Source organism: Globicephala melas, chromosome 6, assembly GCF_963455315.2.
Source record: "Globicephala melas chromosome 6, mGloMel1.2, whole genome shotgun sequence".
Lineage (NCBI taxonomy): Eukaryota > Metazoa > Chordata > Mammalia > Artiodactyla > Delphinidae > Globicephala > Globicephala melas.
This window is the reverse complement of record NC_083319.1, coordinates 104,761,544-104,788,882: the sequence shown is the minus strand read 5'-3', so window position 1 is coordinate 104,788,882 and position 27,339 is coordinate 104,761,544. Positions and strand designations below refer to the sequence as shown.

Below are 27,339 nucleotides of genomic sequence, written 5' to 3'. Positions count from 1 at the left end.
GTTGTTCGGGGCACAGACTACAGTCAAACTGCCTGGAGTGGAATCTAGCTCTGCCACTTACAGGCTTCTTGACCTTGGACATATTGCTTAGTTCTTCTGTCTCAATAAAGTGGGAATAATAGCAGTGCCTACCTCATAGGGCTATTGTCAAGGTTAAATGAGTTAATATATGAAAAGCACTTGGAATTGCCTAGCACAGCATATATATTATGAAGGGTTTTTTTCTCACCTCTTCCTCCCCGCTCCCCTCCCCTCCTTCTTCCTCTTCCTTCTCCAATTATTATTATCATCATCATCATTATGATATAATTACTGGGTTTTTTTTCCTGTAAAACGGAGTCTTGGAGCCTCACATTGTAGCTGCCTTCCAGGGACGGTCAGAAGGCACAGTCACTGCAAATGACTAAGACGTTTGCGACTCAGCTGTGGTTTGCTGGCTGCACAGTGGGGAGAGCTGAGCCTTGGCAAACTATTCTCCTGTACGAGGTCTGACCCTCAGGGGTTAAGGCTGAGCTCGTAACCAAGAAACGGGAGCGTGTTCGTGAATGTCACCTCAGAGCTCTGTCCCCCAGGCAGAGCTGCCATCACCACCTCAACCTGAAGGTAATTACCCTCTTAACATTTTGGTGAAATCTCCTTTTTTACACATCTTCAGTTATGCTTAGGTTTACACTAGGTTTACAGTTATCTGTGCCCAAGCCCACTTCTCAGCCTGGACTGCAACCCCCTGCGGCCGGCGGTGTCCTCTCACTCACCTCTGTATCCCCTCACTCACCTCTGTATCCTGACCTTTGCGCGGTGTCAGTGCTCCAGAAATGCTGGCTTCCTTACTGAGTTGCATTGAACTTGACTTTGGGAAGTTCCTTCAGCACTCCCAGAACCCTCTTCTGAATCAGGCAATCCGTGTCCTTTACGGGTGGATGTGCCTCCAGGAAAACACAGAAAGTAATTCTAAGCTAAGTTTGGTGAATGAACCGAGCAATGCCAATTCCGTCCTATGCATAAATTTACAAGGCTGGTTTTCTTGCGCGGCTCATAAGCCAGGTCTAGCTGCCATTCTGCTAGAAGCGTTCCAAAAATACCTTGAGCAGGGCCTTTAGAACAAGCGGGTGGAGTCCCCAAGACCAAGGCTGCTCTGGATCCAGCGGGTGTTCCCGCGTGGGGCTGTAATGCTCAAATTGGCCACTAGAGGGAGACGCGTTCCAGACCCCATAGGAGCCTCGCAACTGCTCCAAGAACTTTATAAAGCCCGGCGGCCAGAGCAGCTGCAGTTCACAGCTCAGACAGTATCTAGCAGAGACGCTGGTGCCTCCACAGAACATCTCCCGAGCGCTGCCCAAGGCTGACCGAGGCGGGGCACCAAGACAGGGACTCCCACATGGGCACAAGGTTGAGTCTTGCCTCCTGACCTGATCCTCCTGGAGAAGTGACCCCCGAGACCCTGGGCACCGTGCAGCCTCTTTCTATGACTCCATCTGGATTTGGCTGGCAGTGGGAACGAGCTCTGAGGGGCTGCCTGGGTCTCGGGGTGGTGGCAGCAGCCAGCTCTCCAGCCACCATGGCCAATGCCAGGAACTGAGGGGACGGTCGCTGCAGCCTCACGGGGAGCCCTCAGGTGAGTCTTGGGGCTGACTCTGTCCTAGCCCCCGGGCGTAGCTTTCTAAAGGCAGCCAGGGGACACAGGGCACTGGGTTTGAGCATCCCCGGGATGTGGAGCGTGGAGGTGCTAGTGCTGGGTGGGAAAGTCCTAGCTGTCAGCCTGGGGCATCTGCTGGGCCCTCATCCAGATGCCTGGGCTGGTGGGTGTGAGCCCTCATTTGGGAGCCAGAGGAAGCGATTGCTTTAGTGGCAACTCTGCCAGCCTCATGTCACAGCTCCACAGCCTATTCAGGGAGCAGATGGGACAGGTGACAGTCCCTTTACATGTGTGTGTGTGTGCCTGCAGGTGTGTCCAGTGGTGGAGCGTATGAAGGCAGAGCTTACTTATAAACCATCTGTGCCTCTCCAGCCCCGGGTTATGATTTAGGTGAACTAAGTACCGTTAGAGGAGGAAAGGGCTTAAAACCGACTTAGCGATTCTGTCTCCAGAGAGGGCCACGTGCAGGGTGATCTCTATTTAGTTTTGATGAGTTACGAGCCCTGTAGAGTTAGACGCTGGAACCCAGCAAGGCTTGGGCCACCCCCTCAGCAGGCAGAATTGATTGTGTCCTGCTGCTGCCCAGAGGGGTACTTGGAGAACCAGGCTCCAGCTCTCAGCTCTGGTCTGCATCTGTGATTGCCTTTCGCAAAGGGATCCAACTGGCATTGTTTCTGGGACTGACTAGGCAGGCGGGTGGCCTCAGGAGACCAGGGACCCCTGTACCTGGCTGCTTGGCAGGATTAGAAAATGCTGAGGAGCTGTTGGTTCTCACCAGACTCCACCACTGACTCCCTGCATGCCCCTGTCCATGCAGCCCTCCCACATGCCCTGCCCCACACGAGGCTCGCTGGGACCAAGTGCCTAGCAGGTGTGTTCTTCCCATCACAGAGGTGATGGCCTGAGGCTGAACGAGCTCAGCTGATTGGGCCAAGTTCCCCAGGGATAAGAAGTGGAGCTGGGATGGGACCCCGTGTCCTCTGAGCCCACACTCCCCACAGGTCCCTTTGGTGTCTCCACCCTGCCTGTGTTTCTGTGGCTCTGGTCCCCTCCCTTCTGGCTCTCCTGGCTCCAGGTCACCTAACCTGGCCCTCTTCACTGCATCACTTTGGGCCCGAAAGGCGGCCACCAAAAGGGACTGACACACGCTTCCTGGACAGAGCAACTTCGCACTAAGCCAGTGCCCTGGGTGGGAAGCCTCACCCTCTCTGACACCCATCGGTTCTTCCCCTCTGGGCCTCGGTTGGCTTACCTTTAGAATGGGAATATGATAGACCGATGCCACCTGCCTCCCTCACGGGGCTCCTGGGAAGCAGAGAGGTCCCAAAGGCAAAGGGTCTGCACTGCGGGGGCTGCACGCACACGGGGGCCGCACGCACACGGGTGCGGGGCTGGGAGGTATTGCTGTGTCGTCACCCCACTTGGCAATTAGTTGCACAGGCTTGGCCCAAAGGCTATAAGACCAATGCCGGGAAGGTCCAAATTCCTGCCCCCCATTCCCCAAGAAAGAAAAGCAGCCCCAGATAAAACCTGGGGCAGACAGAACATTCTTAGGTTTCATTCCCAAGGAGCAAACATTAGCAGCTCCGGCTGAACACTGCCAATCTCATGGCACGGCATCTGGCCTCCAGCTCAGCCCCTTTCCCAGCAGGCTCCCCAGGGCTCCACCAGCTCAGGGGTCCGGAGGGGCAGGGGAGGGGCCGCCCTACAGACACACTCCAGATAATGTGCTGCGCATTCCAGCTCTGATCCAGGAGCTGATGGGCAGACAGGGAAGCTGGGCCAAGCCCGGCTCCACACCTCCACCCCTGGTTCTCGGAGACCCCACGGGCTCTGGACGGCAGCTGCGGTTGCCTTTGGCAGAGAGAGGGTTCTCTCTCTCAGAGGAGACACCGGCCTCCTGCTTTGCAGCTCCCCAGGACTGAGGCCAGAGGGCGGAGTGCCGCACGAGCGCTTGGGAAACGAGGGAGGGTCCCCTGTAGCTTAGCAGCAGTGGAGCTGCCCAGGGCCGCACCTAGAGGTCCTCCCTGGGTGGAGGACTTAGACGGAGGGCCAGCATCAGGGGACTTGCAAACTGGACACAACTGCAGCCCGGAGAAGCGGGGCTGGGAGCCGTCTCTCCAAGAACCCCGGAGGGCAGGGAAGAGAGATGCCGGCAGGGCTGCAGGCTCCCCTCCACCCTTCCCTCCCACTGGCTGGAGGAAAGGCCCACAGGGCCTGGGAACACCCTGAGTGTGTGTGCCTGTGTGTGTGTGTGTGTGCATACATGACCGTGTGTGCGGGGCAGATGGCATCTCATTACTTGAAGAGCAGAAGCCCCAGCCATCCCTCCTGGGCCAGCAGAAGGACAGGTGGATGGCAACTGGTCAGCTCTGGCCTCCTGTCAGCCCTGAGGTCAGAGGTATCTGGGGAGAAAAGTCAGGTTGTGAAAATAGGGGATTTGTGTTTGCTGTGCCCGGCAAGGGGGTCTGGCCATCGTCCCTGTTTATTGGAACAGGGTGGGTGCCTCTTTTCCCTTCAGTCAGTGGCCACTGTCCCCCCATTGCCACCTGCCAGGCCCTGTCCCCTTCTCACAGTGGTAGACGCCTGGCTAGGCTCTCTGGGCCTCAGGGTTGAGTTAGCTTCACGCTGGGCCTGGGACCCACCCATCCTCCCCGGGGGGCTTTTATCTTCCAAAGAATTCACTTTTTAAAAGCGAATTTTGGGGTTCGATATCCAGATAGCCAAAGAGCATCAGAACCGAAAGTCAACATAAATCAGTGGCTGGAACTGAGCAGAAAGTGGAGAGTCATTTGCAAAATCACCGAGCGTATGTGTGGGGAAAGGATATTGAGTATTTTAGGTAAATAAATACTTCGTGATCTGGCTCCGCACATGATTTCTTCTTCTTGCACAAAGAATGCAAACGTAGCATAGAAAACCCAGAAAATCCAGCGAACGAAAAGAAGCACAAATCCCCACAATCCCACCCAGAGTCCCGTAATACACGTCTCACCCAGGGAAACCCAGAACATCCCTGAATAGCATCTTTCCCGTCACGTACTTGGGACATGTGCAGATATTACAAAACGGGACCACGTTGTGCACACTTGTGTAAACGGGGCTGGTTCATTTCAAATAGCATACACAGCATTTCCCCATGTTGATGGGACATTCTAGAAATTCCATGGGGTCCTCCCCAAGCCCCAGCGATCCAGCCTCAGGAGGCCATCGGACACCAGGGCCCTCCCCAGTCTAAGGCTGCCCAGACCTCATTGTCTGGGGGACCTCACTGAGGCCACCTGCCCCTCGGGCTCCCATGGGGGTGAATCCCTGCTATGGTCCCCTGAACCCAGCCCTTCTGACCATGCCACCTTGGCCAGGTTTGGGAGCAGTTCTGGTCTTAGCTCTGTTGACTGGTGGTCTCTGTACCCCCACTTTATGTCTAGTTTCGCTCCATTTCCAACACAGAGCAGAAGCCCAAGTCTCCCTGATGTGCCCGGGACTCCAGAATCTTGGAAACTCCTCTGCTTGGGTCAAGAGGGTTGGCTTCTCCCAGCCCCACCCAGCATGGCCCTTGGTGTCCCCCAGCGCAGGGCTCCAGCCCCACCAAGACCTATGAAAGGGAGGGGACGGATCCCATGGTCAGAAAGGTCCAAAGGGCCTTGGCCTCCCCAAGCCAAGGAAGTTGAGGAGGGGGAATTTGGGTCCTAAGGATCCGGTGACTGATGCCTGTTGATGAGGGAGTTTCCCAGTGTTCAGGCTAAGGTCACCACCCATTTGTGTCTCCACCTACAGCTTATGTCCTTTCTCTCCCCCCTGTGTCCTCCCTTCCTCTCCTGCTGCTGCAGGACGCGATGGAGAACAAAGCCATGTACCTGCACGCCACCGTGAGCGACCGTGACTCTGGCTCCATCTTTGAGGAGCCCTTTGATGGCAGGAGCCTGTCCAAGCTGAACCTGTGCGAGGACGGTGAGTGCCTCTGGCTCGGTCTTAGGCGCGAGATCAGCCCTGCCCGCAACACCGGATCCTGGCATTGCCCCAGGGTGCTGGTGACCCCCCCCCCACACTCACACACACAATACTGCATAGGTTGAAATGCGTGCTCGGAAGGGTCTTTTCTGTGTGTTTTCTCACTCATGCATCTCAACACACCCGTGTGACCAGCAAGATGAGACGCATTTTACAGAGGAGCTAGCGGAAACTGAGAAAAGCATTAAGCATCACACAGCTCGTCGGTCATAGAGGGGCCCCAGCACTGAGTCTCCTGACCCCTAGAGCAATCCTTTTGCCTCTCTGCCATCCTCTCCTCTGGGTGAGGCTGGGGTCACACAAAAGGCAACTGAACCAAGAAGCCCAGACCCTCTCGGGTGCGCTTCCTAAAGTGTTTGCAAGGAGGGAACGCACCTCTCCTGATGCTCATCCTCTCCTGGGACTGAGGCCTCAGGTCATGGCACAGGAAGGGGCCCCATCCTAGGGACCCAGACCGCACTGCATCTTTGGGGGCTGGTTATTTGCTAAAACCCTGGAGATTCAACAGATGCAGTTTCCTCTAGAGGAGCTCAGAGCACCTTGCTCACAGCCAACTCCTGTGCAGCCAGCCCAGAGCTCGATACTTAGTAGGTGCTTAATAAATGCTTATTGCCTGAATGAATACACTCCTCTTTGCAGTGAGTATAGGAGATGAGAGCTTCAACCCCACTTCAAAGATGAGTAGAAGGAAACTCACAGGAGAGTTTTGTAAAAACTGATGGTCAACGAGATGGAAACAGGCTGTCTTAGGGTTCTCCAGAGAAACAGAAGCACGAGGATGTCTACACACAAAAAGAGACTGATTATGGGGAATTGACTCACATGGTTATGGAGGCTGAGAACTCCCACGATCTGCTGTCTGTAGCGTGGAGGCCCAGGGAAGCTGGTGGTATAGTTCAGTCCGAGTCAGAAGGCCTGAGAACCAGAGAAGCCAATGGTGTAGATCACAGTCTGAGGGCCAGAGAGGATGAGATGATACGTCCCAGCTCCAGCAGTCAGGCAGGAAGCAAAAAGTGAATTTCCCCACCTTTTGTGCTACTCAGGCCCTCAACTGATTAGATGAGACCCACCCACATGGGGGAGGACAATCTGCTCTACCGATTCCACCAATTTAAAAGCTAATCTCATTTAGAACACCCTCATGGACACCCAGAAATGATGTTTAATCTGGTTACCCTATGGCCAACCGAGCTGACATATAAAATTAACCATCCCAGATGCCTTTATTCAACCTTTTTCTCAAGCACCATGTTTCATTGTGTTCCTGTGTTCCACTCTGCCAACTGCCTTTGTCTTGAAATTACTCAAAATTAGAAAGGACTCCCCCTCACTCAACCCCATCTTTCCTCCCATGAGGTGCTGAGTGTAGGAAGGGAAGTTGGGTGGCTCAGAAAGGCAGGGATTAGGGATTGTCTCAGGAGGGAGAGGAGACAGGAGATCTGGGCCCTTCACCTGCCCTAGTAAACTACCCCCCATCAGAGCCCTTCCTCCGAATTCCAGTCCACAACCACATTTTGAGGACCCACAATGTGTCAAGCTATGGGTTAGGTGCCAGAGATGCTCCAGAGAGAAATGAAACCATCCTTGTCCTCCAAGAGCTTCTGATCCCAGTGGGAGGGACTGGCATGGGGAAAATTACCCACCATGTAAAGCAGGTAAAAACATGTGTGATTATTAAAGTCAAGCAGGGCGAAGCCTTTCTGGTAAAGGCCTTAAAGACTGAATACAGTTTTGTAAGAGAAGAGGTAGCTGGGGAAAGGTATTACCAGCTGAGTTGCACCAGACAGGCCAGTGTTTCTGTTAAGTTAATGACACCTGGGAAGAGAGGAAGGCCCCCAGGGAGCTACCAATGCTCAGCTTTTCCCCATCAGTACATCAGCAAAGCCAAGCTGGCCTTCACATCCTTCATCCACCCTCTCCCCAGTGGCCCATCAGTAAAGAGGCCTGATTTGGGAAGAAAGAACTGGGGTACAGCTCAGAGAGGTAATTGCAGGACCACCCGGGCCATCCTAGGGTGCCAGTGGGGAAGGGCATGGCAGGGGGACCCCAGGGGTTGGGAGAGGCCTGGGGAGTGTCATTGGGCCATGGTTCCCCCTTCTCTTGACCTCATCTTACCTCCCCTTTTCTGAACCTGAGATTTTAAAAAAGGCCATTTGGACCAGAAGGACTGAAAAATAACAGTAACCCCAGCCATGGGGAGATCTGGTCAGAGGACAGTTTTAGAACCAGGCCAGCAAGTGTCCCAGGGGTCACCTGAGCCGCAGCGCCCCGTGAAGTGTGGACAGCAGAGGTCGGAAGATGGAGGCTGGATGCTGACTCTTCCCTCCCCTGTCCCCACCCCGCCCCGGGGCATGTGACCTGATGGGCACATCCCCTCTCTGGGCCTCAGTGTCTCCATCTCAGTGCTCCACAGGGGCAGAGGGGGTGTCTCTGAGCTCCCATCCAGTCCTAAAACCCTGTGCACAGAAACAGACTTGGATGTTGTATTTGCGGTGTGGTCCTTTTAAAACCTGAGTTGGAGCAAAGCCCAGCAAAGGCTCCCACGTTGAAGGGAATAAAAACCCAGGCACTGACTGTGGCCAAGGAGCCTCTGACCCTCACAGTGGACCTGCTGGCACGCTCTACCCGACGTACGCTGCCCCCAGACCCTCCAGGCGTCCCCCTCACCTCCTTCTGGTCTTTGCTCAAATCTCACCTCTGTGTCAGGGCTTCCCGTCCTCCCCTGCACACCCATTTCCCTGCTTCTCTTTTTCCTTTTTCACCGAGTCCTAGTCTCCTCAACATACTATATCATTTTCTTATTTAACATGTTTACCGTTTACTCTCTGTTCCTCATGGGAAGAGCATAGGCTGGACCAGAGCAGGCATCTCTGTTTTGTTCATCAGTGTCTCCCAGCCTGGGGCACAGCAGGTGCTCCCAAGTATCAATATTTGTTGAATGACTGAATGAACAAACTAATGGCTGAGCAAACACAGGGGTCCTTGAAATCTAAAGGTGGCGGAACAAATAAATTCTAAACCTGATTTCCACATCGTCTGGGTCTCCTCCACACTTCATTCCTGGACGCCAGACATGGGGCCGGGGGTGGAGGGGCGGCCGTGAAGACCCCGGAGAGACTGGAGTGTTGAGATGAAATCACCACCTAAAGGCTCCTCGGTTTCTAGTTTGATTTTTTTCCCCTTCCCTCTCATTTCTAAGAGGAAAATGGTGAGCTCCGACTTGGGGAAATTCAAGCCAGATTTGACGTGTTTCCCCGGCACTTTGCTGCTTTGATTCTCATCTCTACAGAGTAACAGGAGAGGGAGGAAGGGGTGGGGCTGGTAGGGGCGGAGGGAGGTTGATGGGAAAGCAGAGGTGGACAGAGGTGGGGACCCTGCCAGCCCCATCCCCCACACTCCGGGCCTTGAGTAAATGAAAGCAGTGTCGTCTGCTAGGCCTTGTAGGGGCTCCAAGTCCCTCCCAGGACTTTCCCCTTGAAAACAGGGAAATGGGGGGCGAGGGGGTGCCTCCTCTTGGCCCTGGGGATCTTGGGATCAGGCGGGAGCAAAGTTGCAAAACTTCAGTCTAGATATTGAGGTATGACTCAGGCGTCAACGCAGGTGGGACTTTAAAGACAGGGTGTAAACGCGGCGTTATTTACACGTTCCTGCCCCCTCCCCTCCTCTGCTCTGTCGTCTTCTCTTCCCCTCCTACCTGCCGCCATCCCTTCCCTTCTGTTCACGCACCAGGTGAGAAGGAAGCTGAGGGGCTATTAGGCACCCGCCATGACAGGCCACGTTGCCCCTCTCCCGCATGGTGCCACGCACATCCTTCCAGGCTCTCTCCGTCGCACCCCTGCTCCATGGTGACACCTTCGGGACCTCTCCATCCTCTGCACCCCTTGGCCGGGCCACCTCTCAGGACCCCGCCGCCTCCTTCCTGTGTCTGAGCCCCGCTGTGGATGGGAAGACGCCCAGGCAGGGCCCTCCTCACCTGCCGGTCTCCAGCGGGGCAGAGCATGGGCTCCACCTGTGTGGCTGGGATTTGTGGGTGGGCTCGTGACAGAACGCAACCTCCAAGGTCTTCCAGGCAAGCCCCCGCTGACCTCAGGGCCCACCAACACCTCCCTTGGAGCAGAAACCCAAACAGGGGCTGTCTGGGCCTGCGACCCCACCTCACCCCGCCTCCTCTGTGCCTCCCTCCCTCTGCCCCTCCCCTCCCCTTCCCCCTCCACTCCCCTCCCCTTCCCCCTCCACTCCCCTCCCCTTCCCCCTCCACTCCCCTCCCCTTCCCCCGCCCCTCCCCTCCCCTTCCCCCGCCCCTCCCCTTCCCCCGCCCCTCCCCTCCCCTTCCCCCGCCCCTCCCCTCCCCTCCCCCGCCCCCTCCCCCTCCCCCTCCCCCTCCCCCTCCCTGGTCCTGCCTTTCTCTTCCCCAGACAGCTGAAGCCTCTCCAATCTGGCACCCAAAGGCAGAGGGCTGGGCGTGGGTGGTGTTCAGCCGGGCCTGGCTCCTCCACGGCCCTCTCCAAGGGCCAGAGAGAGGTGTTAGTGTCAGAAAAATATTGCAGTCACTCTCTCCCCGTGGCCTCGGGCCCTCCACCGTGCTCCCAGCATCATCCGTCGGCCGCGAATGGGAGGCTCGCAGAGGTAATGAGTTACACATGCGCCTGGCCGCGCCCAACGCCTGCAAGCCAGGCCGCTTGCTGCGTTTAGGGCCTGAGCTCCCCATTCCTGCGTCCCTGCCCCATAAAATTAAATTATTCTCCTAAGGGAGTCCCCGCATCTCCTTTCTCATCCATCACCTCTCCCTGGTTCATCTGGCGTAGCTGAGGGCTGCCGGGCAGCTGCCCAAGGGTGGGAGTGGAGTTCCTGGGAGGGTCTGGCTGGGGCCTCACAGAGGGTCAGGGCCTCTACAGGTTGGAGAATCCGGCACTGGAGCAGGAGACTAGCAGAGATGTTAACTCATGCGGTGCCGTGGTGCACTCAGCTCCCCCAGCTCACGGGGGGCTGGGGGCCAGGAAGGGTCCTGGATCTCTTGGGCCCCAGGGACTGTCCCTCCACAAGAGGGGGGACAGCCCAGGGAGGTGCCAAGATGTTGAACTTTGGCAGGTCTGGGCTAGGCGCGGGGCGTCTTCTGTTGCCCCTGCATTCCCACCCGCTGCCACTCGCCACTCTCTGCCTTGTGGGGAGCCGCCCTGGCAGGACGGGGAGGATGGAAGATGGGAGCTTGCCTGTTTATCCTCAGCTCCTGCCCTATGGGGTCACCTTGGGCCACTGTGTCCTTCCACCCGAGGTCACAGCCCCTTGTAAGCCACCCTCTCCACTCGGGCTTTCTCCTTCTAGGCTCCAGTAACTGCTCCCCTCCTGGGCTTTGTAACCGAGGTGGTTACAGTTCAAGGACACCACTCTGTCCCTTGTGGGCATCTTACACCCTGGCCACACCTTTGCATATGTTCCCTTTATTAAATTCTATGACATTTCCTAATTTAAGTGGGCCATCTGTTTCACTGGGGCCCTGACCCTCTCATCCTCAGTGTTCCCATCTGCAAAATGGGAATAATGTTATTCAACTCACAGGACCCGTGGGGGAAATCACGTGATATAACCCGAGTAGAGCACCTTGGACACAGTGCACCCTTGATACACACTTATTTCACCTCCCTGCCCTTTGGGGAGTCCTCTGCACATGTTGGGGAAATGGAGAAGGACAGGGGGAGACAGAGAGGTCAGGGACAGCTACTGCCACCCAGGGTCTCTCAGGAAGCACCCACGCCACTTCTCAGAGACCCCTGGCCTGGACAGTGTTTTTTTTCTAAATTTATTATTTAATTAATTAATTTTTGGCTGCATTAGGTCTTCATTGCTGCGTGCCGGCTTCCTCTAGTTGCAGTGAGCAGGGGCTACTCTTCATTGTGGTGCGTGGGCTTCTTATTGCAGTGGCTTCTCTTGTTGCGGAGCACCGGCTCCAGGCGCACAGGCTTCAGTAGTTGTGGCACACGGGCTTCAGTAGTTGTGCACACGGGCTTCAGTAGTTGTGGCTCGCGGGCTCTAGAGCACAGGCTCAGTACTTGTGGCGCCCGGGCTTAGTTGCTCCACAGCATGTGGGATCTTCCCAAACCAAGGCTCGAGGGGTTCGTGTCCCCTGCATTGGCAGGCAGATTCCTAACCACTGTGCCACCAGGGAAGCCCCTGGACAGTGTTTTAAGTCTGGTTCCTCCTTCTGCTAAAGAAGGCAGAGTTTGGGTTAGTGGGCTTCCTCGTGAAGACTAGATACTAGAGGAAACCAAGCAAGTTCTTTTAGTCCTAATCCCCAAAGAGTACAGTAGGATCTGTAAGAAATATTCTGGGTCCCGAGGGCACCTGGCTCTGTGGCAGGTGTGAGTCTGTCCACCCCCGTACCCCCATCAGAGACAGTAGGTCCCTGAGGTTGGCTACCAGAAGAGTCGAGGGGTGCATTTCATTGTTCCTGGTGGAGGATGGCATTCGGTGCAGACTACACATGGCCTCACTCGCCCCGGGCACCTGAGTCCACACAAGGAACTGGGACCTCCTTCATCCAAAGAGGACAGGGTTTTATGGTGCTGCTGGTGAGTGCAGAAATAAAAGGTCTTGGTTCCTGCCCTCAAGGGGCTTAAAGTCCCCAGAAGACACAGACCTCTCATTATAATGTGATTCATTTTCAAATGGAAGTGCAGTTTAGAGGGGAGAGTTTCGGCAGTCTGCCTTGGGAAGGAAGGAAGTTCTGCAAAGTCAGGAGCATGGAGGCGTGTCCTTCCCTTCCCAGCCATGCTCCACTCTATGGATGCAGTGCAGTGGCAGAGTTAGGTTTAACCAGGGTCAGAGTGCTGCCCAGTGAGTGAGAGAGGAAGTCAGAGAGGGACGAGAGAGGGGAGGCTGTGGGAGACAGTGGATGACGTAAATCATGGAATGCAAGTCGGACAAGAAGGGAAGGCTGGATGGGAGACAGGAAGGGTGGTGGAAAGACGGTGGGGTCCGTGGTTAGTAGGGCCTGGTGAGGTCAGGGAATGCCGAGTTGGCGTTCTGGACGGAGGGCACCAGGAAAACCTGAGAGGTAGCTCTCACCTGGGACGCGTGAAATTGGGATTAAGAAAGGGCCTTGATGATTGATAGAGCCAATCAAAATGTCATGTGAGCCACATGTGCAATTTTCAACTTTCTGGTAGCCACACAAAAAGGTAGAGACACAGATGAACCGAATTTAAATACAGGAATGTATTTGCTTCAATCCAGTATATCCAAAACAGTATCAATTCGCTATGTAATCACTGTAAAAGCGATGGAGATATTTATACATGTTTACTCGGGCTGAGCCTTCAAAACCCGGTGTGTATTTTGCATCCCGAGCCCATCTCATTTTTGCCCACATTTCGAGTGCATGAGGGAGAACGTGCCATTAGGAGAGGGAAGGTAAGGACCAGTCAGAACTGGAGATTGAGAGAGAGCGACAGTGAGCGCAGAGATGGGGAGGGTAGCACGTGTCCCTTAGCGCGAGGAGAAGCATACAGTCGTGTGATGTGAGAGCGGGGATTTTTTTTTTTTTTTTGCGGTACGCAGGCCTCTCACTGCTGCAGCCTCTCCCGTTGCGGAGCACAGGCTCCGGACGCGCAGGCTCAGCGGCCATGGCTCACGGGCCCAGCCGCTCCGCGGCATGTGGGATCTTCCCGGACCGGGGCACGAACCCGTGTCCCCTGCATCGGCAGGCGGACTCCCAACCACTGCGCCACCAGGGGAGCCCGAGAGCTGGGAGTTTTATGGAGAAGAGAGAGAAGGTTCTGGAAGTAACGAGGAGCAAATAAAACCACCTACTGCACCCTTAGGTCAGTTGCATGAATGTGGGAGAGAGAAATCCATACTTGAGAAGAAAAGGGAAGCAGGGTTCAGTTAGAAGAAGAAAGAACAGGAAATGTTCGAGCAGAGGTTGAGGAAATCAGGGTTTTTTGGTTGGCTGGCTGGGACATCTTGGGCCACAGTGAGAAGGTTTCAGCAGATGGGGAGGGAGATGTCAAAGGAGAAGAAACAAGGCTGTCTGGGGGTTATGGTGGTTGATGGGGAGCCCTGGGGCTTCTGTGGGGCTGATAGAAGTCAGGATCGAGGACTCAGTGAGGTTGGGGTGCTGGTCTCAGGGCAGAGCTGCTGGCAAGACTGAGTGTTGATGATAGGGGTCTTGCCAGGAGCACACAGCCCTAGGGCACCAGTGCCCCCTTCCCAACCGTGGTGTGTGGGCCAGGGGAGGGGGGCCTTGTCCTGGAGCGCCAGGAGCTCTGGAGATCATTTGGGCTCTTGTGGAGACAGGGAGATCGGGGGAGGCCAAGGGAGGTGGTGGGAAGGGGGCAGGGGTCCTGTAGCGGTGATGATACGATGTGATACACACAAGCGATCGTGATACAATAGTTCCCCTTGAGGGGGCAGCACGCTGTGCTCAGGGCTGCACTACGTTGTCTCCAAAGCACAGGGAGCTCAGCTTGGTGCTCTGTGATGACCTAGATGGGTGGGATGGAGGGGGGCAGGGATGGGAGGGAGGTCCAGGAGGGAGGGGATATATGTATACATATAGCTGATTCACTTCGTGGTACAGCAGAAACTAACACAACATTGTAAAGCAACTATACTCCGAGAAAAAAATAATTAAGGTAAATTAAAAAAACACCTCAGGGGTTTCCCTGGTGGCGCAGTGGTTGAGAGTCTGCCTGCCGATGCAGGGGACACGGGTTCGTGCCCCGGTCAGGGAAGATCCCACGTGCCGCAGAGCGGCTGGGCCCGTGAGCCATGGCTCCTGAGCCTGCGAGTCCGGAGCCTGTGCTCCGCAACGGGAGAGGCCCCAACGGTGAGAGGCCCGCCTACAGCAAAACAAAACAAAACAAAACAAAAAAAGCCCACCTCAGGACATATTATTATTCCCAGTTTGTTGATGAGAAGGTAACATCTTAGGTGACGCAAATTGCCCAAGGTCACCCATGTAGTCAGAGGCAGAGCCTGGATTCAAATCCACATCTGCCTGGTCCTTAAACCCCGCCCCTCAGCGTAGCTCACCCTGTTCACTGCGGTTCCAGGACTCAGAGACCCTGGACTTTCAAGAAGTAGGCTGCTGGTGGTGAGGGGCTGAGCGTGGATTCTTGGAGTTTCAGGTTTCAGAGGTGGAGACATCCTGGGGAATGACAAAGCTAGGACGGGGCCGTGGGAATAAATGGCTCTGTTGCAGGAGAGAGATGGAATGAATTATTCTAAGAGGAAATATAAACCCAAATAGGTTTGGACAGGAGCACAAGGACAGGGTCTTAAATGGCTTCAGAGGGAAGCCTGGGACACTATCCTCTACAGACATTAGGTCAGAGAAATGCCCCTCTCTCCCCAGCATCCTCCCCCTTCCCCCCACCATCTCCTGTGGCTTCTGGGCTGGAGTCTAAACTGCATATGCAGAGTTCAGCAGTAGGTTTCGGAAGATATAAACACGGCCATGAAGAGGGAGCCCAGCAGGGTAGGGCTGGCCAGGACCCTGCCCTGCAGACGCAGATGCTGGTTAACCTAAGACCCAGCCACAGAGCCGATGGGGGCCCGTGATGGTTCCAGCCTTCCGCACAGTGTCCTGAAGCCCACCTGTTCCCTGGTACCTTCCTATTTCCTGCTATCTGGCTTGAGATTGAGTTCAAGTCAAGACAACCCAAGATGTTCATAGCGGGCAGAAGAAGCCACGTGTTTAGGAAGTCCTGTTAAGAGAGGGGGCTGCAGGGAGGGGCTGGCTGCTGGCCTCCTCTCCTGACACTCCGTGTGGGTGAGTTTCTCCAATTGATGGAGGAGGGACTGGGAAGATAGAACGTACCAGAGACCCGAAGGCGGCAGATGGCAGCAGTCAGGTTGGGAGGGGCAGATTGAAAAGGATTAAGAGGACAGGGGAGACTGGGACAAGTGTCCTGTCTGAAGCTCGCAGGAACCGTTTGATTTACGGCGCTCGACTCTCCCTGCGTGTTGATTCATAGAGCACTACTCACTCTTAACAGTGTCTCTGTTTGAAAATGATCTCATCGTTTGTGCACGGGTAACAGTGAGCTTGATCTTGTCCCTTTGCCCGGCAAGTTCTGTCTGGGCATCTTGGTTCTCTGGTCCCATTCTGACCTCAGCATATCATGTAGGAATTCCTTTCTTCCCTCTGGAGCTATGATGATCTCCCAAACCTGACCTAAGGGCATCTATTAAAATGTAAATATGGCATCTTAAGTATTCTAAGCATTTCCAGTGTGTCCAGGGGGAGCTGCCTTTCACATGTAGGTTTACGGGGATTGGGGGCGGAGGTGGTCCCTGGATGCTGACAGACTGAAGGTGAAAAGGGCACTGTCTTGCCAGCAGGTGGAAGTAAGAAAAGCCTGCCTACCTGGGGACGCCCAGGGCAGCCCCAGGACCCTCAGCTTGTTGGGTGTGTCCTTTCCCTGCCCTCTGAGGAAGGCCCTCCTGGTAAAGTGTTCTGTTTGTGACCAGGAACATAAAAAAGTTTGTTCCGGCTACTCTATTTCTAGGTAAGTTTTCAAAGCCCCGAAGTTCTTTGTATCTAATTTAGGTCCTAGGTTCTAGGAGATCATGAACCTCTCTTGGAGGGGCAAAACTCTATCACCAAAGGAAACAGCACAACTCCTGGATACAAAGGTGAACTGAGTGGTGGGGAGGAGGATGTTTCCTATCCCGAGGCTCCAAGATGTCAAAGCATCAAATACAGAAACTAGAATACATGGTTATTACAAAAGCCTAAACAATGGCTTGGAAGGCCCAGGAAATTTGTGTTCAGTTTATTAGTCTCGCTTATCTACAAACAGCCTACGGATGTTAATTGAGTATCTGCTATATGCCAGGACCTGTGGGATCCAGAGATGAATCACAGACCCTGTTCTCTGGGAGCTGACCCTCGACAAATGTGTATTTTTATTCATTGACTGATGGGTGCAATTCCGTTCTCATTATTAACGATCCCATTATTGGCCATGATTTCCCAATGAAGCTCTATACCTGACAACTGTTGGTTCTAGGCCTTAGCAGGTGACGGAGGTTCAGAGGGTCTGAGGGCCATCATCTTTGCTCAGATCTGCTGAACTCCCACCTGTGGCCCAGCCTGCACTGCTTCCTGTGCAGAGGCCAGAGCTGGGGGCTTCTGAGCCTGGAGGCTTCAGGGACAGTCCCAGCTCCCTCCCGTACAGATGGCATGGGCTGAGACTTCAGCCTTCCTGTGTTCAAAACCAAACAGCCAGGTGGCCCTTCCAACTCAATTGGTGGTGGGATCTGGGGGAGTGAGACGGGGGTGGGGCGGAGGGTATTAAACCTATCCATTCCTGCCCCGAGGATAAACCAATTCATCAAACCAAGGTGGACCAGGGCATGGGTGGGAGGTTGCTCTAGCAGCCTGGAAAGAGTAATGATTTAAACATGGAAATAGCTGAGCCCTGGCCTCCGCATTGCTAATACATTATCAGATGATTTATTTCCTCTGACAAGGCGCCAGGAGAGGAACTGGGAATCTTTCTGAAAGGGATCCAGAGCCACTCTATGGGAGGAAGGTCTTTGGCCCCTATTTAGGCCGAATCCTGAGCCCACTGTTGTTTTGAGTCTCCCTGCATTGAGACAGCATTTCTTCCAATCCATGCACTGCCCACGTTGGGTAAGAGTATGGGCATCTTCCCCCAGCCCCAGAACCTGCTTCTTCTTCCTGGGACTCCCTGGCCTCTCCCCTCCTCCTGGGTTGCAGGGAGCAGCCAGCTCACCTTGACTGCCCTCTATCCCCTCCCACCTGGCTTTCTCTCTTCATCCCTCAGCCCCAGCTGCAAAATTATATGCACACAAGCCAGGGTCCCTTCCCACTGCTGGTAAATAAGCACACAAGCCCCTGATTGTTCTCAAGAATTTTTATGCAGAGTAACTTGAGAAATAGATGGGGACGGAAAAAATAACAAGTATTGCAGGGAAGTTACAAAATATCTCTAGAAGTACTTGGAGACACTGTCCTAGGTCATCATAACATCTAAATGGAATTAGCTCCACCATCCCTCCCTCTCCTTTCCTTAGAAATGGGATCCCATCGGATCATGCAGAGGACTGTAGTCGCCTTTGTCTGGCGCCCTCACTGGGCTGTCTGCCTTGAAGACCCAGGTGTGTGGTCCAACAGGGCAGAGGTGATCGGTGCTCACCCCACCCCGGCTGGTGGTTTGGGACCCTCCTAGACTCAGGTCAGATGAAACTGCTCTGTAATGTCCCTGCCTCACACCCTCCTCTTCCCTTTATTGAGGAAAAGTAAACAGAGGTCTCCGTGAAAGCCAGAAAGTGGCGCAGCTACAAAGACAGAGGTTATTTGGGGCTGCCTATTACAATGAAAAATGTGAGTGATGAGTAACCAGAGTGAGGATGAGGAAGTCAACCTCGGGAGGGTTTAACAAGATCCCTGGATGGGATGAGCGCCAAGGTCCCTCCCAGCCATAACACCTTATCTCCACCTGCTGTGTACGAGCTATGGGACCAAAGAGGACGACAACAAGGACAAAAAAAATGGCTGAGTGTTTGTTGTTGGTAAAACTCAGTTAGGTGACAATTGAATGATTTCATCCTGTTTTATTTTTATTTGTTTTTAATGTTGTTTAGACCCAGGTTCTTTGGAAAGAAGTAAATACCCACTTTTATCAGATGCGATTTGTGAGTATTTTTTCAAATGGAAGGAAAATAAATTCAAACAGATGACTCCCCAAATGCCTTAAAATTATGGTTAAGAGATTGAAAGCTCAGTTTTGCAAAGAAAGGCTACACTGATGCAAGGGCTAACTCAGAATGCTTTCTCATGTCTCCCAGCCAATATGGGCCAGAGGCAGGCTTTGAATCTCTCTGCACAAACCATGCTTGTCCCCCTGTGAGTGTCAGGGACCCTCACCTGCCTGATATAGTACAGGGAAACAAAGACCCAGAGGTTCTGATGCTCCCACTAACATTGGGGGACCATCTCACGACTCATCCTCAGCTCAGCTGTCTGGAACCAAGTGGTTTTCAGATAAACTTTCCTTTTCTGTTCGTTAATCCTTGCTCCCAAGCCCTTCGCCACCCTCAGGAAGCAGTATTTTAGCAAAAGCTCTTTAGGGGGCACTCTTGTTCCCATGATTAGAAGGAACCCGTCACAATTTTAACCTCTGGGGATAATACAATAGTTTGAGGCACCTCCTTTTGTGTGTGTCTTATTAAAGAGAAATCAAAGTTCAAAAAAATTAAACGAAGCTCTGATAATAGAAGGACTTTAATTGATTTTCCAAAAATGTGTCTTCACATTGTTTTGATATGACAAATGCCTTACTCCAGAACTGGGTACCTCGATGTCATAGATGCATGATTTCATCATTGAATCAGAACAAGAACGTCCAAGGTTGTGGCTTAGGCCTCTGGATGTCATCCACAGCACCACACGTGATGATGCTGCTCAGCTAGGATTAAGTTCAGTTCCAATGAATTGCTCGCACAGTTCACCTATGTGGGCTCTAAGTGTCTATTCCAAGTCATGGGTGAATAAGGAAAGCCAAGATTTTGTTTATTTTTTCAGACCAAAATTTTGCTCAAAAATTTGTTTTTCAGCCAACAAAAATGTGTCAACTATTTGCATACAACAGCTGTAAGAACCAGTCTTTGCACCAAAAATAAATGACTTACACATGTCTTTTGTTCTTTTTATAAATTTATTTAATTTTTGGCTGCGTTGGGTTCTTGTTGCTGTGCGCGGGCTCTCTCTAGTTGTGGCGAGCGGGGGCTGCTCTTGGTTAAGGTGCGTGGCTTCTCACTGAGGTGGTTTCTCTTGTTGCGGAGCATGGGCTCTAGGTGCGCGGGCTTCAGTAGTTGTGGCATGTGGACTCAGTAGTTGTGGCGCCTGGGCTTAGTTGCTCCGCGGCATGTGGGATCTTCCCGGACCAGGGCTCGAACCCATGTCCCCTGCATTGGCAGGCGGATTCTTAACCCCTTCGCCACCAGGGAAGCCCCACATATCTTTGTTCTTGCAAAGAACCTTGTTGCGGTTCTGCTGTGTGCTGGTTGATGGGTAGGGAAATGGGTGAGTCTCAGAGGACCTTTAGACAGCAGGGCAGGGAGAGATGGAAATCGACAATTGTGAATAATGAGGTTAGTATCAGAGATGAGGGCAAGGTTCTGACGTGGTTATTTCAATGGCACTTAATCCTTAACATTTTACCTTCTAGATTATTCTTAATCTTGACCATCTAAAAAGTTTGGTTTTGCTTCTCTATAAGTGAATTCTTCTATGGAGGGCATCAACTTTTTCTCCACAACTTGCACTGAACTGTGATTTAATTACTTTTACTAAAGTCAGTGATTCTCAGAATGTGACTATATACGACAGTGGTATTCAAGGTGACATATGGGTGTGAATTTGTTATTTTAATAGTTAGATATTTATTTTAAAGGAATAAGTACCATTTATTTATTCCATTAATAATAATGGAATAGGAAGATACTAATTTTCCACTTATGAGGATGATATAAAATTTCCTTCTTACATAAATTTAAGTTAAAAAAAAAAGTGGAGTGAGAAAGAAAATAATAGCCCAGGGGTACTCAGCTACGGGAAAGTTGTGCAGCTACATGTAGATGGGTGTCTAGCGGTGGGGAAACCACCCATCGGGCTGCTTCTAGCCATTCATCACCAAGCACGGTTCCACACAACATCTCCCAGCCTGGCCTTCGGAACCCAGTCTGCAAGTCACTTTGTACGTACTTTTTAGTTCCTATTTGCCCTTTTAGAGTCACTGTCTTCTCCAACCTCTTGAACCTCCTTCTCTTGGCTTCCTGATCGTCTGAGATGTCACCCGCCTTTCTGGGGGCCACTGCAAGATGAAAACCTTTCTCTTGATTCTCCCAGATCTTGGAAGAGTTTTTGTTTTGTTTTCTTGGTGCCATTCTCTCCCTCGATCTGGTTCTGTGTGTGAGCATGTCTGCAAGCAACGACTATGTTTAATAACTAACAGCTTGGTCTGGTACTTTCCTCAGAACAGTTCTCACACGGAAGAAGAAAGTTTTCTTCTTCAAGTCAGTTTTCAAATTTCTGATAGCTATAAATCAGACGATAAAGCTGGAGAGAAAGATAACGGATTTCAGCCCATCTACAAAAGCCTGTCCTTCAAAGCCCTGCTGAGTTGCTGCCTCTTCAAGGCAGACCCTGAGATGACCTGCAACACAGAAGGACTCACTGCCTCTGCAGTGCCATGCTTTGCTTGTGCCATATCGCCCCTCTACACCTGCTTCATTCACACTTGTGTGATAGTTATCAGTTTATATGTCTTCTTCCCCTCGGGTGTGAGCATCTGAAAGGCAGTGATTGTATCTTCATCTCTCATTCAACAGATATTTTCTGTGTGTCTGCTGTGTGCCAGGCACTGGTTTAGGAACTGGAAAGTTGGACGTGAATGACACTGACAAAATCTCTCCCTCACACAGCTTGTTATATTTGTATTTCCCAATGTCTACCATAGTGTATTAGTTATCTACTGCTGCGTAACAAATGACCCCAAACCTTAGCAGCTTAAAACAACAAAATTTGTTATCTCACTCCATTTCTGAGGAAGCCATGTGTGTGCAAGGAAATCCAAGATTTTGTTTATTTTTTCAGATCCAAAATTCTGCTCAGAAAATATGTGTATCCACATAGTCCAATCTGGCAGAAATCTGGGAGCAGCTTAGATGGGTTGTTCTGGCTCAGGGTCTCTCATGGGACTGCTGTCAAGATCTCAGCCAGGGTGTAGTCATCTGAAGGCTTGATTTGGCTGGAGGACCTGCTTCCAGACTCACTCACGTGGCTGTTGGCTGAAGGCCTCTGTTCCTTACCGTGTAGATTCTCCATAGTGTATTCATGACATAGTGGCTGGCTTCCCCCCATATGAATATTTCAAGAAAGAGAAAGAGTAAGCAAGAAGGAAGCTGCAGTGTCTTTTGTCTCATCTCAGAAGTGACCCACCATCACTTCTGCCATATTCTACTGGTCACACAAGCCAATCCTGGTACAGTGCAGAAGGAGACTATACAAGGGGATGGGATCATCTGGGGCCACCTTGAAGGCTGGCTACCACAGTAGGGCTACCACAGTAGGACAGTGGATGTTCAATAAAAGTCTGTTAGAGTTTTTACCCCAACAATCCATAAGTCAAAACCTTTACTGAGACTTCCCTGGTTGTCCAGTGGTTAAGAATCTGCCCTCCACTGCAGGGGACGTGGGTTCGATCCCTGGTTGGGGAACTAAGATCCCACATGCCTCGGGGCAACGGAGCCTACACTCTCTAGAGCCCGCGCCACAACTAGAGAGGAGCCTGAGTGCTGCAACAAAGATCCCTCAACTAAGACACAATGCAGCCAAATAAATATATATTTTTAAAAAACCTTTACTTTTTAAAAATAGACTAACTTTTAGAGCAGTTTTAGGTTTACAACAAAATTAAGTGGAAATTACAGAGAGTTTCCATGTACCACCTGCCCCACATGTGCACAGCTTCCCTTATAATCAACATCCCCCACCAGGGAGGTGCATTTGTTACAACTGATGAACCTACACTGACATGTCATTATCGTGCAAAGTCCATAGTTTACATTAGGGTTCACTCTTGGTGTTGAGCATTGTATGGGCTTAGACGAATGTATAATGACATGTATCCATCATTACAGTATCACACAGAGGAGTTTTACCTCCCTGAAAGTCCTCCGTACTCCACCTGTTCATCCCTCCCCACTCCCAACCCCTGGCAACCACTGATCTTATTACCGTCCCCATAGTTTTGCCTTTTCCAGAATGTCATAAATCTGGAATCATACAGTAAGTAGCTTTTTCAGATTGGTGTCTTTTACTTACTAATCGGCACTTAAGCTTCCTCCATGTCTTTTCATGGCTCATTTCTTTTACTTTTTTAAAAAAACAAATGAGCATACTGTTTTTACTGATTGCATTGTTTTGGAGTGTTTTCAATCTTCCACCAAGCTTAAATAATTTGAATGGTCTACTCAGCTAACATGCTGCTGCTATGTTATATTAAAAAGTCAATAAATGTGTTTTGGGCAGATTTAGTAACTTGTCTTTCCCCTAAATTGTCTTCTTTCCCTTACAATCATATTCTCTAGCCATCTTGCCAGAAACATTCAATGAAGTTCCGCTTGTGGAACGGAAGATCACTGAATGTTTCTGCAAAATCTCTATTTGAAACCCTTTTTATGTTCTATCTAGAATGGATTTTGTGTAATGCGCAAGGTAATTGAGTCTTGCTAAGGGGACTGAGCTCTCTCAGAGGAAGGTCTATGTTGTGTGTGTAAGTTGATGAAGGGACATGTCACCAGGGGTGCTTGCTATTAGACAGAAGCCTCAGGTAGAGGAGAAGGGAACTACTCTTTTTTGATGGGGAAAAAATAGAACTATATCATTGCAGTTCGCCCCACTCTTACAATGAGCTGGCAATACACGTGCAAGCAACGGGGCAAAATGCACGTTAGCAGTCTTCTTGGCTGTGTGATTTTCCTCCCCCATTCTGCCAAATATTGAAAGTTAGTACAGACTTGACAATAAAGGGATGATGTTCTAATTAGTGGGAGTAAAGGAAAAGTAGCCCTTGCTCTTGTGACTGATTGGTTTAGGAAAATGTTTTCATTCCTAGAGGATGGAAGGGGTCCTGATTGCTTTGTTTTCCTCCCCAAGGTGAAAAATTTCAAACTGAATGACAATTAGCACTAATCTAGCACTTTATAAATCGTTAAGTAGCCTTACTAGTCAACCCGTGAATGTGTGTTGCTTGCACTTAATCCGTTCCTGTATTAATGTTCAGCTTACTAAACAGACTGCCTCGAGCTCAGGCAAAGTGTTAATATAATGTCTTGTGTCTCAATAAAAAAGTTATGTGCAAAAAATTATATCAACATCTTTTTGAGAGAACGATTTCTTTTTGTAATGAACAAGAAATAGAACATTTCAGTGAAACTGGAACAGTTAACAGCATACGGTTAAACGTAATTAAACCTTCAAGGGAAATAAGAAGAGGATCAAACAAAGGCAACAAATGAAGAAGCCCAAGATGGATTGGGGATAAACACAAGGACAATAGCATTTCAACCTGGGTGTCTTCTGACCCCTCCCAGTAGCTAGACTGCCATTATTCTCATCATTATGTCAAGAAAAGCAGGGATGAGGAGAGCTGGAACAACCATCGCAATAAAGATACTAATATTTGTATAATACACTATGCTATGCCTACCGCTTTGACTCTCAAGGGAAAAAAACTGTTCTCTAAGAGTTGCAATCCGCCAGCCAGCGGCTCTCACGAGAAAAAAAAAAAAGACAAAATGCTACAAGAAGCTTGCGTATTTAGGAGCAAAACAGGTTATAGATCCTACTGTGTGGAAAGAGATAGAAAATTCTGAAAAAGAAGATTTAGGGTGAGTTAGAAAGATGTGCAGGTCTTTGTGGAAAATCAGGTTAAGTCTAGAAAAATTGCTAACATTTAAGTGTTGATGAGAACGGTAACTGAATTTGTATTTCTCGACAACTTGTTCCAAATCGTACCCGATGTTTTACGGAAATATTATGTAATAGTCCTACTTAGCTGTTTTAACAACAGCATTTTCAATAAAATGGAGTAAATGCGTGGGAAAATGTTCCTCACTGAACAATACCTCTGGAGAGCCAGGGCACCAGCGTGGTCACCGCCATTTCCCTTGTGGTCACCAAACCTCCTGAAGGCCGTGCAGGTGGCCGTGTTACCTGAGAGGTGATAAGGAGCCTCCGAAGCACCTCAAAGGTTTTCTGACTCTCAATTATTTCATCATCTGCTGTCAGCCTTTTCCGGTTCCCACCCATGCCTCTATGCGCGATGTTCTCCAGTTGGCAATAGTCTCCCTTGCAGGGGGTGGAGAATGTGCATAATAGGGACATGTGTACTTTGAAAAAAAAAATGCCCTCCATAGATTCTTTTTAAAAAAATTAATCAATTAATTAATATTTTGGCTGTGTTGGGTCTTCATTGCTGTGCGTGGGCTTTCTCTAGTTGCGGCGAGCGGAGGCTACTCTTCGTTGCGGCGCGCGGGCTTCTCATTGCGGTGGCTTCTCTTGCTGTGGAGCACGGGCTCTAGGCTCATGCGGGCTCAGTAGTTGTGGCTCACGGGCTTCGTTGTTCCGTGGCATGGGGGATCTTCCCGGACCAGGGCTTGAACCCGTCTCCCCTGCATTGGCAGGCGGATTCTTAACCACTGTGCCACCAGAGAAGTCCCCCCTCCATAGATTCTTACCTGCCGTGCTGGGGGTCAGGGTGGGACGGCATCCCTTCCTCTCCATTGTCAGCTGAAAGAGCAGGCGGACGTTGGTAAGCTTGCTGGCCTCTGCACCAGCCATCTGAAGGCTGCCTCAAAGGAGAAGTCCAGTGGAAAGAGGACAGAGAGTCAGGGCACCTGGGTCCTCACCCAGGGTTTGTCACTAACATTTGCTGTCCTTCATCTGTAAACAGAAGGGGTTGTACTAGACAATCCATAAGTTCCATTAGAACTCTGATATTTTGCTGTTCCATTTTGGCCAGAACCTGGTGAGCCTTGTGTAGTTTCACGGGATGAAGTTAGGTACTATGTTTTCCTGTAAATCTTAACCCGAGGTTGTAAACTGGTGGTTGGATCCGGCACGTAAATGTGTTTTGTTTTGTTTACGCTCCCTAGTGGTTTTTTTGTTTTTTGTGTTTTTTTTCTCTAATTAGTTGTCAACACTTAAAAAAAGGGAGATTTCTCCAAATCACTTCTGACTTGTCTTGAAGCCAGAAGTGGTTTGGAGAAGTGATTTTTGGATCTGCCAACGCCCGGCCCTTCTTCCTGCATGGCAACCTCTTCCAGACTGGGCATGCACTGTTGGGTTCCCCAGGCCCACCTGGCCCACATCCCTTCCAGGCCACTGTTAGAAGCTGGAGTTTGCAACCTCTTTCTAAAATTCTCTCCATCTTCTCCTGATCACATGGGACAATAACACTTTATAAAGGACACATATTCCAGCCTATTTGAGCTTTCTCTGTGGCTTGGACTGGCTCTAGGAGGTGGGTTTGCGTGGCCTCGTGAGCTGTGGGCATGCCTGTCTGGCTAGTTCGTGAGCACAGAGGATGGGAGGAGAGATAGAAGCAGAAAAGCTTCTCACGATTCAGAAAAGCTTCCCACCATTCCAGCTGCATTACAGATGTGCAGAAGTTGTGTGAGAGGTTCCATGTGGACATCTGCATGCATCAGGGAGAGATGAGACCAAAAGAGAAAAAGGGCTTTGGGGATTTTCAAATGTCTTTTTCCCTCTTCTTCTTACCCTTATTGTGTAGGTCCGTGCCACAAAGGACGGGCGGGTGGCTGCTGCACCCAGCTGGGCTCCCTGTCGGCCCTGAAGCATGCAGTCCTTGGGCTCTACCTGCTGGTCTTCCTGATTCTCGTGGGCATCTTCATCTTAGCAGGTAAGAGCATCGTTTCCCATCCTGGCCTTTAAGGAGGTGAACGAGAAGTGAGAGCAGATGGGAAAACTGGGGAGCTGGAGCTCTTCTTCCCCACAGTCAGGAACTCAAACACTGCTTTTCTCACCATGGAAACCACAAAGGAGGAAGCTGGCTGGTCTTTCCAACCAGGCATGAGTCTGAGTATCATTGCCTGCTCTGTGTGGGGTGAGGAGCTGGCAGGGGCTATATGAGCACGGGAAATCTCTTGAGTAGAGACCTAGCTGCTCCAGGTGGCTTCTACCTTGTCCTGCCTCATAGTGTGATGCTGTGCGTTACACTGGGCCTCCCTAGAGCTCTGCACTATGGTTCATACTGAGCAGGCTGGGCCCCCTGTCCTGGGATGTGATGAAAAGAGTTATGAGACACTTTGTTGCTGAGGCTAATCAGGGTCATGGTAAACCTGCTGCCCCTTTGTGATTACTGGGGGTGGGATGAGTTTGCCCCAGGTCAGCCGGGCTCTTCTCCCCAGTTTCTGTCTGTAGAACAGGCTAGTGACAGGCTGGACTTTGGACCATGTCCTCTAGGCCAGAAGCAGAGCTCATGGACCCACGAAGGGATCAGATGGAAGATCCCATGCTTTGATCAGCCCAGCTCACACACAGGTCAGACCACCATGATGGAGATGGTGGAGCAGATAGGGACAGAGACTGTGGTGGTCTCTCCTGACTCCCACCCAGAGGGAGAGAAGCTCAATTCCCACCTACCTTGATGGAGGTATATAAGGCTTGACAAAGTGAGGCCAAGGGATGCTAGGATTGGAGACACTGCCAAATAAGACCCAGGGGCTCCCCTCCTGGAGCTTCCAGTCTAGGGGAGGAGGTGGGAACACAGAGGTAGAGCCCTGTCTCAAGGCAGAATGCGACAGGGACTATGATGGGGCCTTTGATGTTGACACACAAGTGCTGTGGTGACCCAGAGGAGATGTACACAGAGCAAGTGTGGGTGTTGCATGGAGGGGCCGGGGTGGGTACGGGGAATGTAGTCAGAGAAAGGCTGCTGGCCAGACAGAGCTGACTTGGAGTGCAGAGGGTGGGGTCCTTGACTTAACTCTTAATTCCTGCCCTTAACTCTAGTAATATGGAGGCTAAGCCCTTGCGAATGACCCCTCACTAGAAATCCCTGGTCTCGTGTCACTTTCTGTCAAGTGAGACTAGTCACTTGGGCCCGGTGATGGGATATTCAATGCTGCCTTTGCCC

The 27,339-nt window shown here is 51.4% G+C and overlaps 1 protein-coding gene across 2 annotated transcripts in view; it reads left to right on the top strand.

Moving 5' to 3' along the window:
• Positions 1–1,282: 1,282 nt before the first annotated feature.
• SCARA5 (scavenger receptor class A member 5) overlaps positions 1,283–27,339 on the top strand; it is a 165,980-nt gene continuing 139,923 nt past the window's right edge. For both annotated transcript variants that reach the window (XR_011377556.1, XM_030879115.2), the window contains exons 1-3: positions 1,283–1,615; positions 5,467–5,587; positions 25,975–26,103. Coding sequence is in view for 1 of the 2 variants with exons in the window: in XM_030879115.2 (XP_030734975.1) it covers positions 5,473–5,587; positions 25,975–26,103 (244 nt within the window). In the remaining variant the exon portion in view is untranslated. The remainder of the gene's footprint in view (positions 1,616–5,466; positions 5,588–25,974; positions 26,104–27,339) is intronic.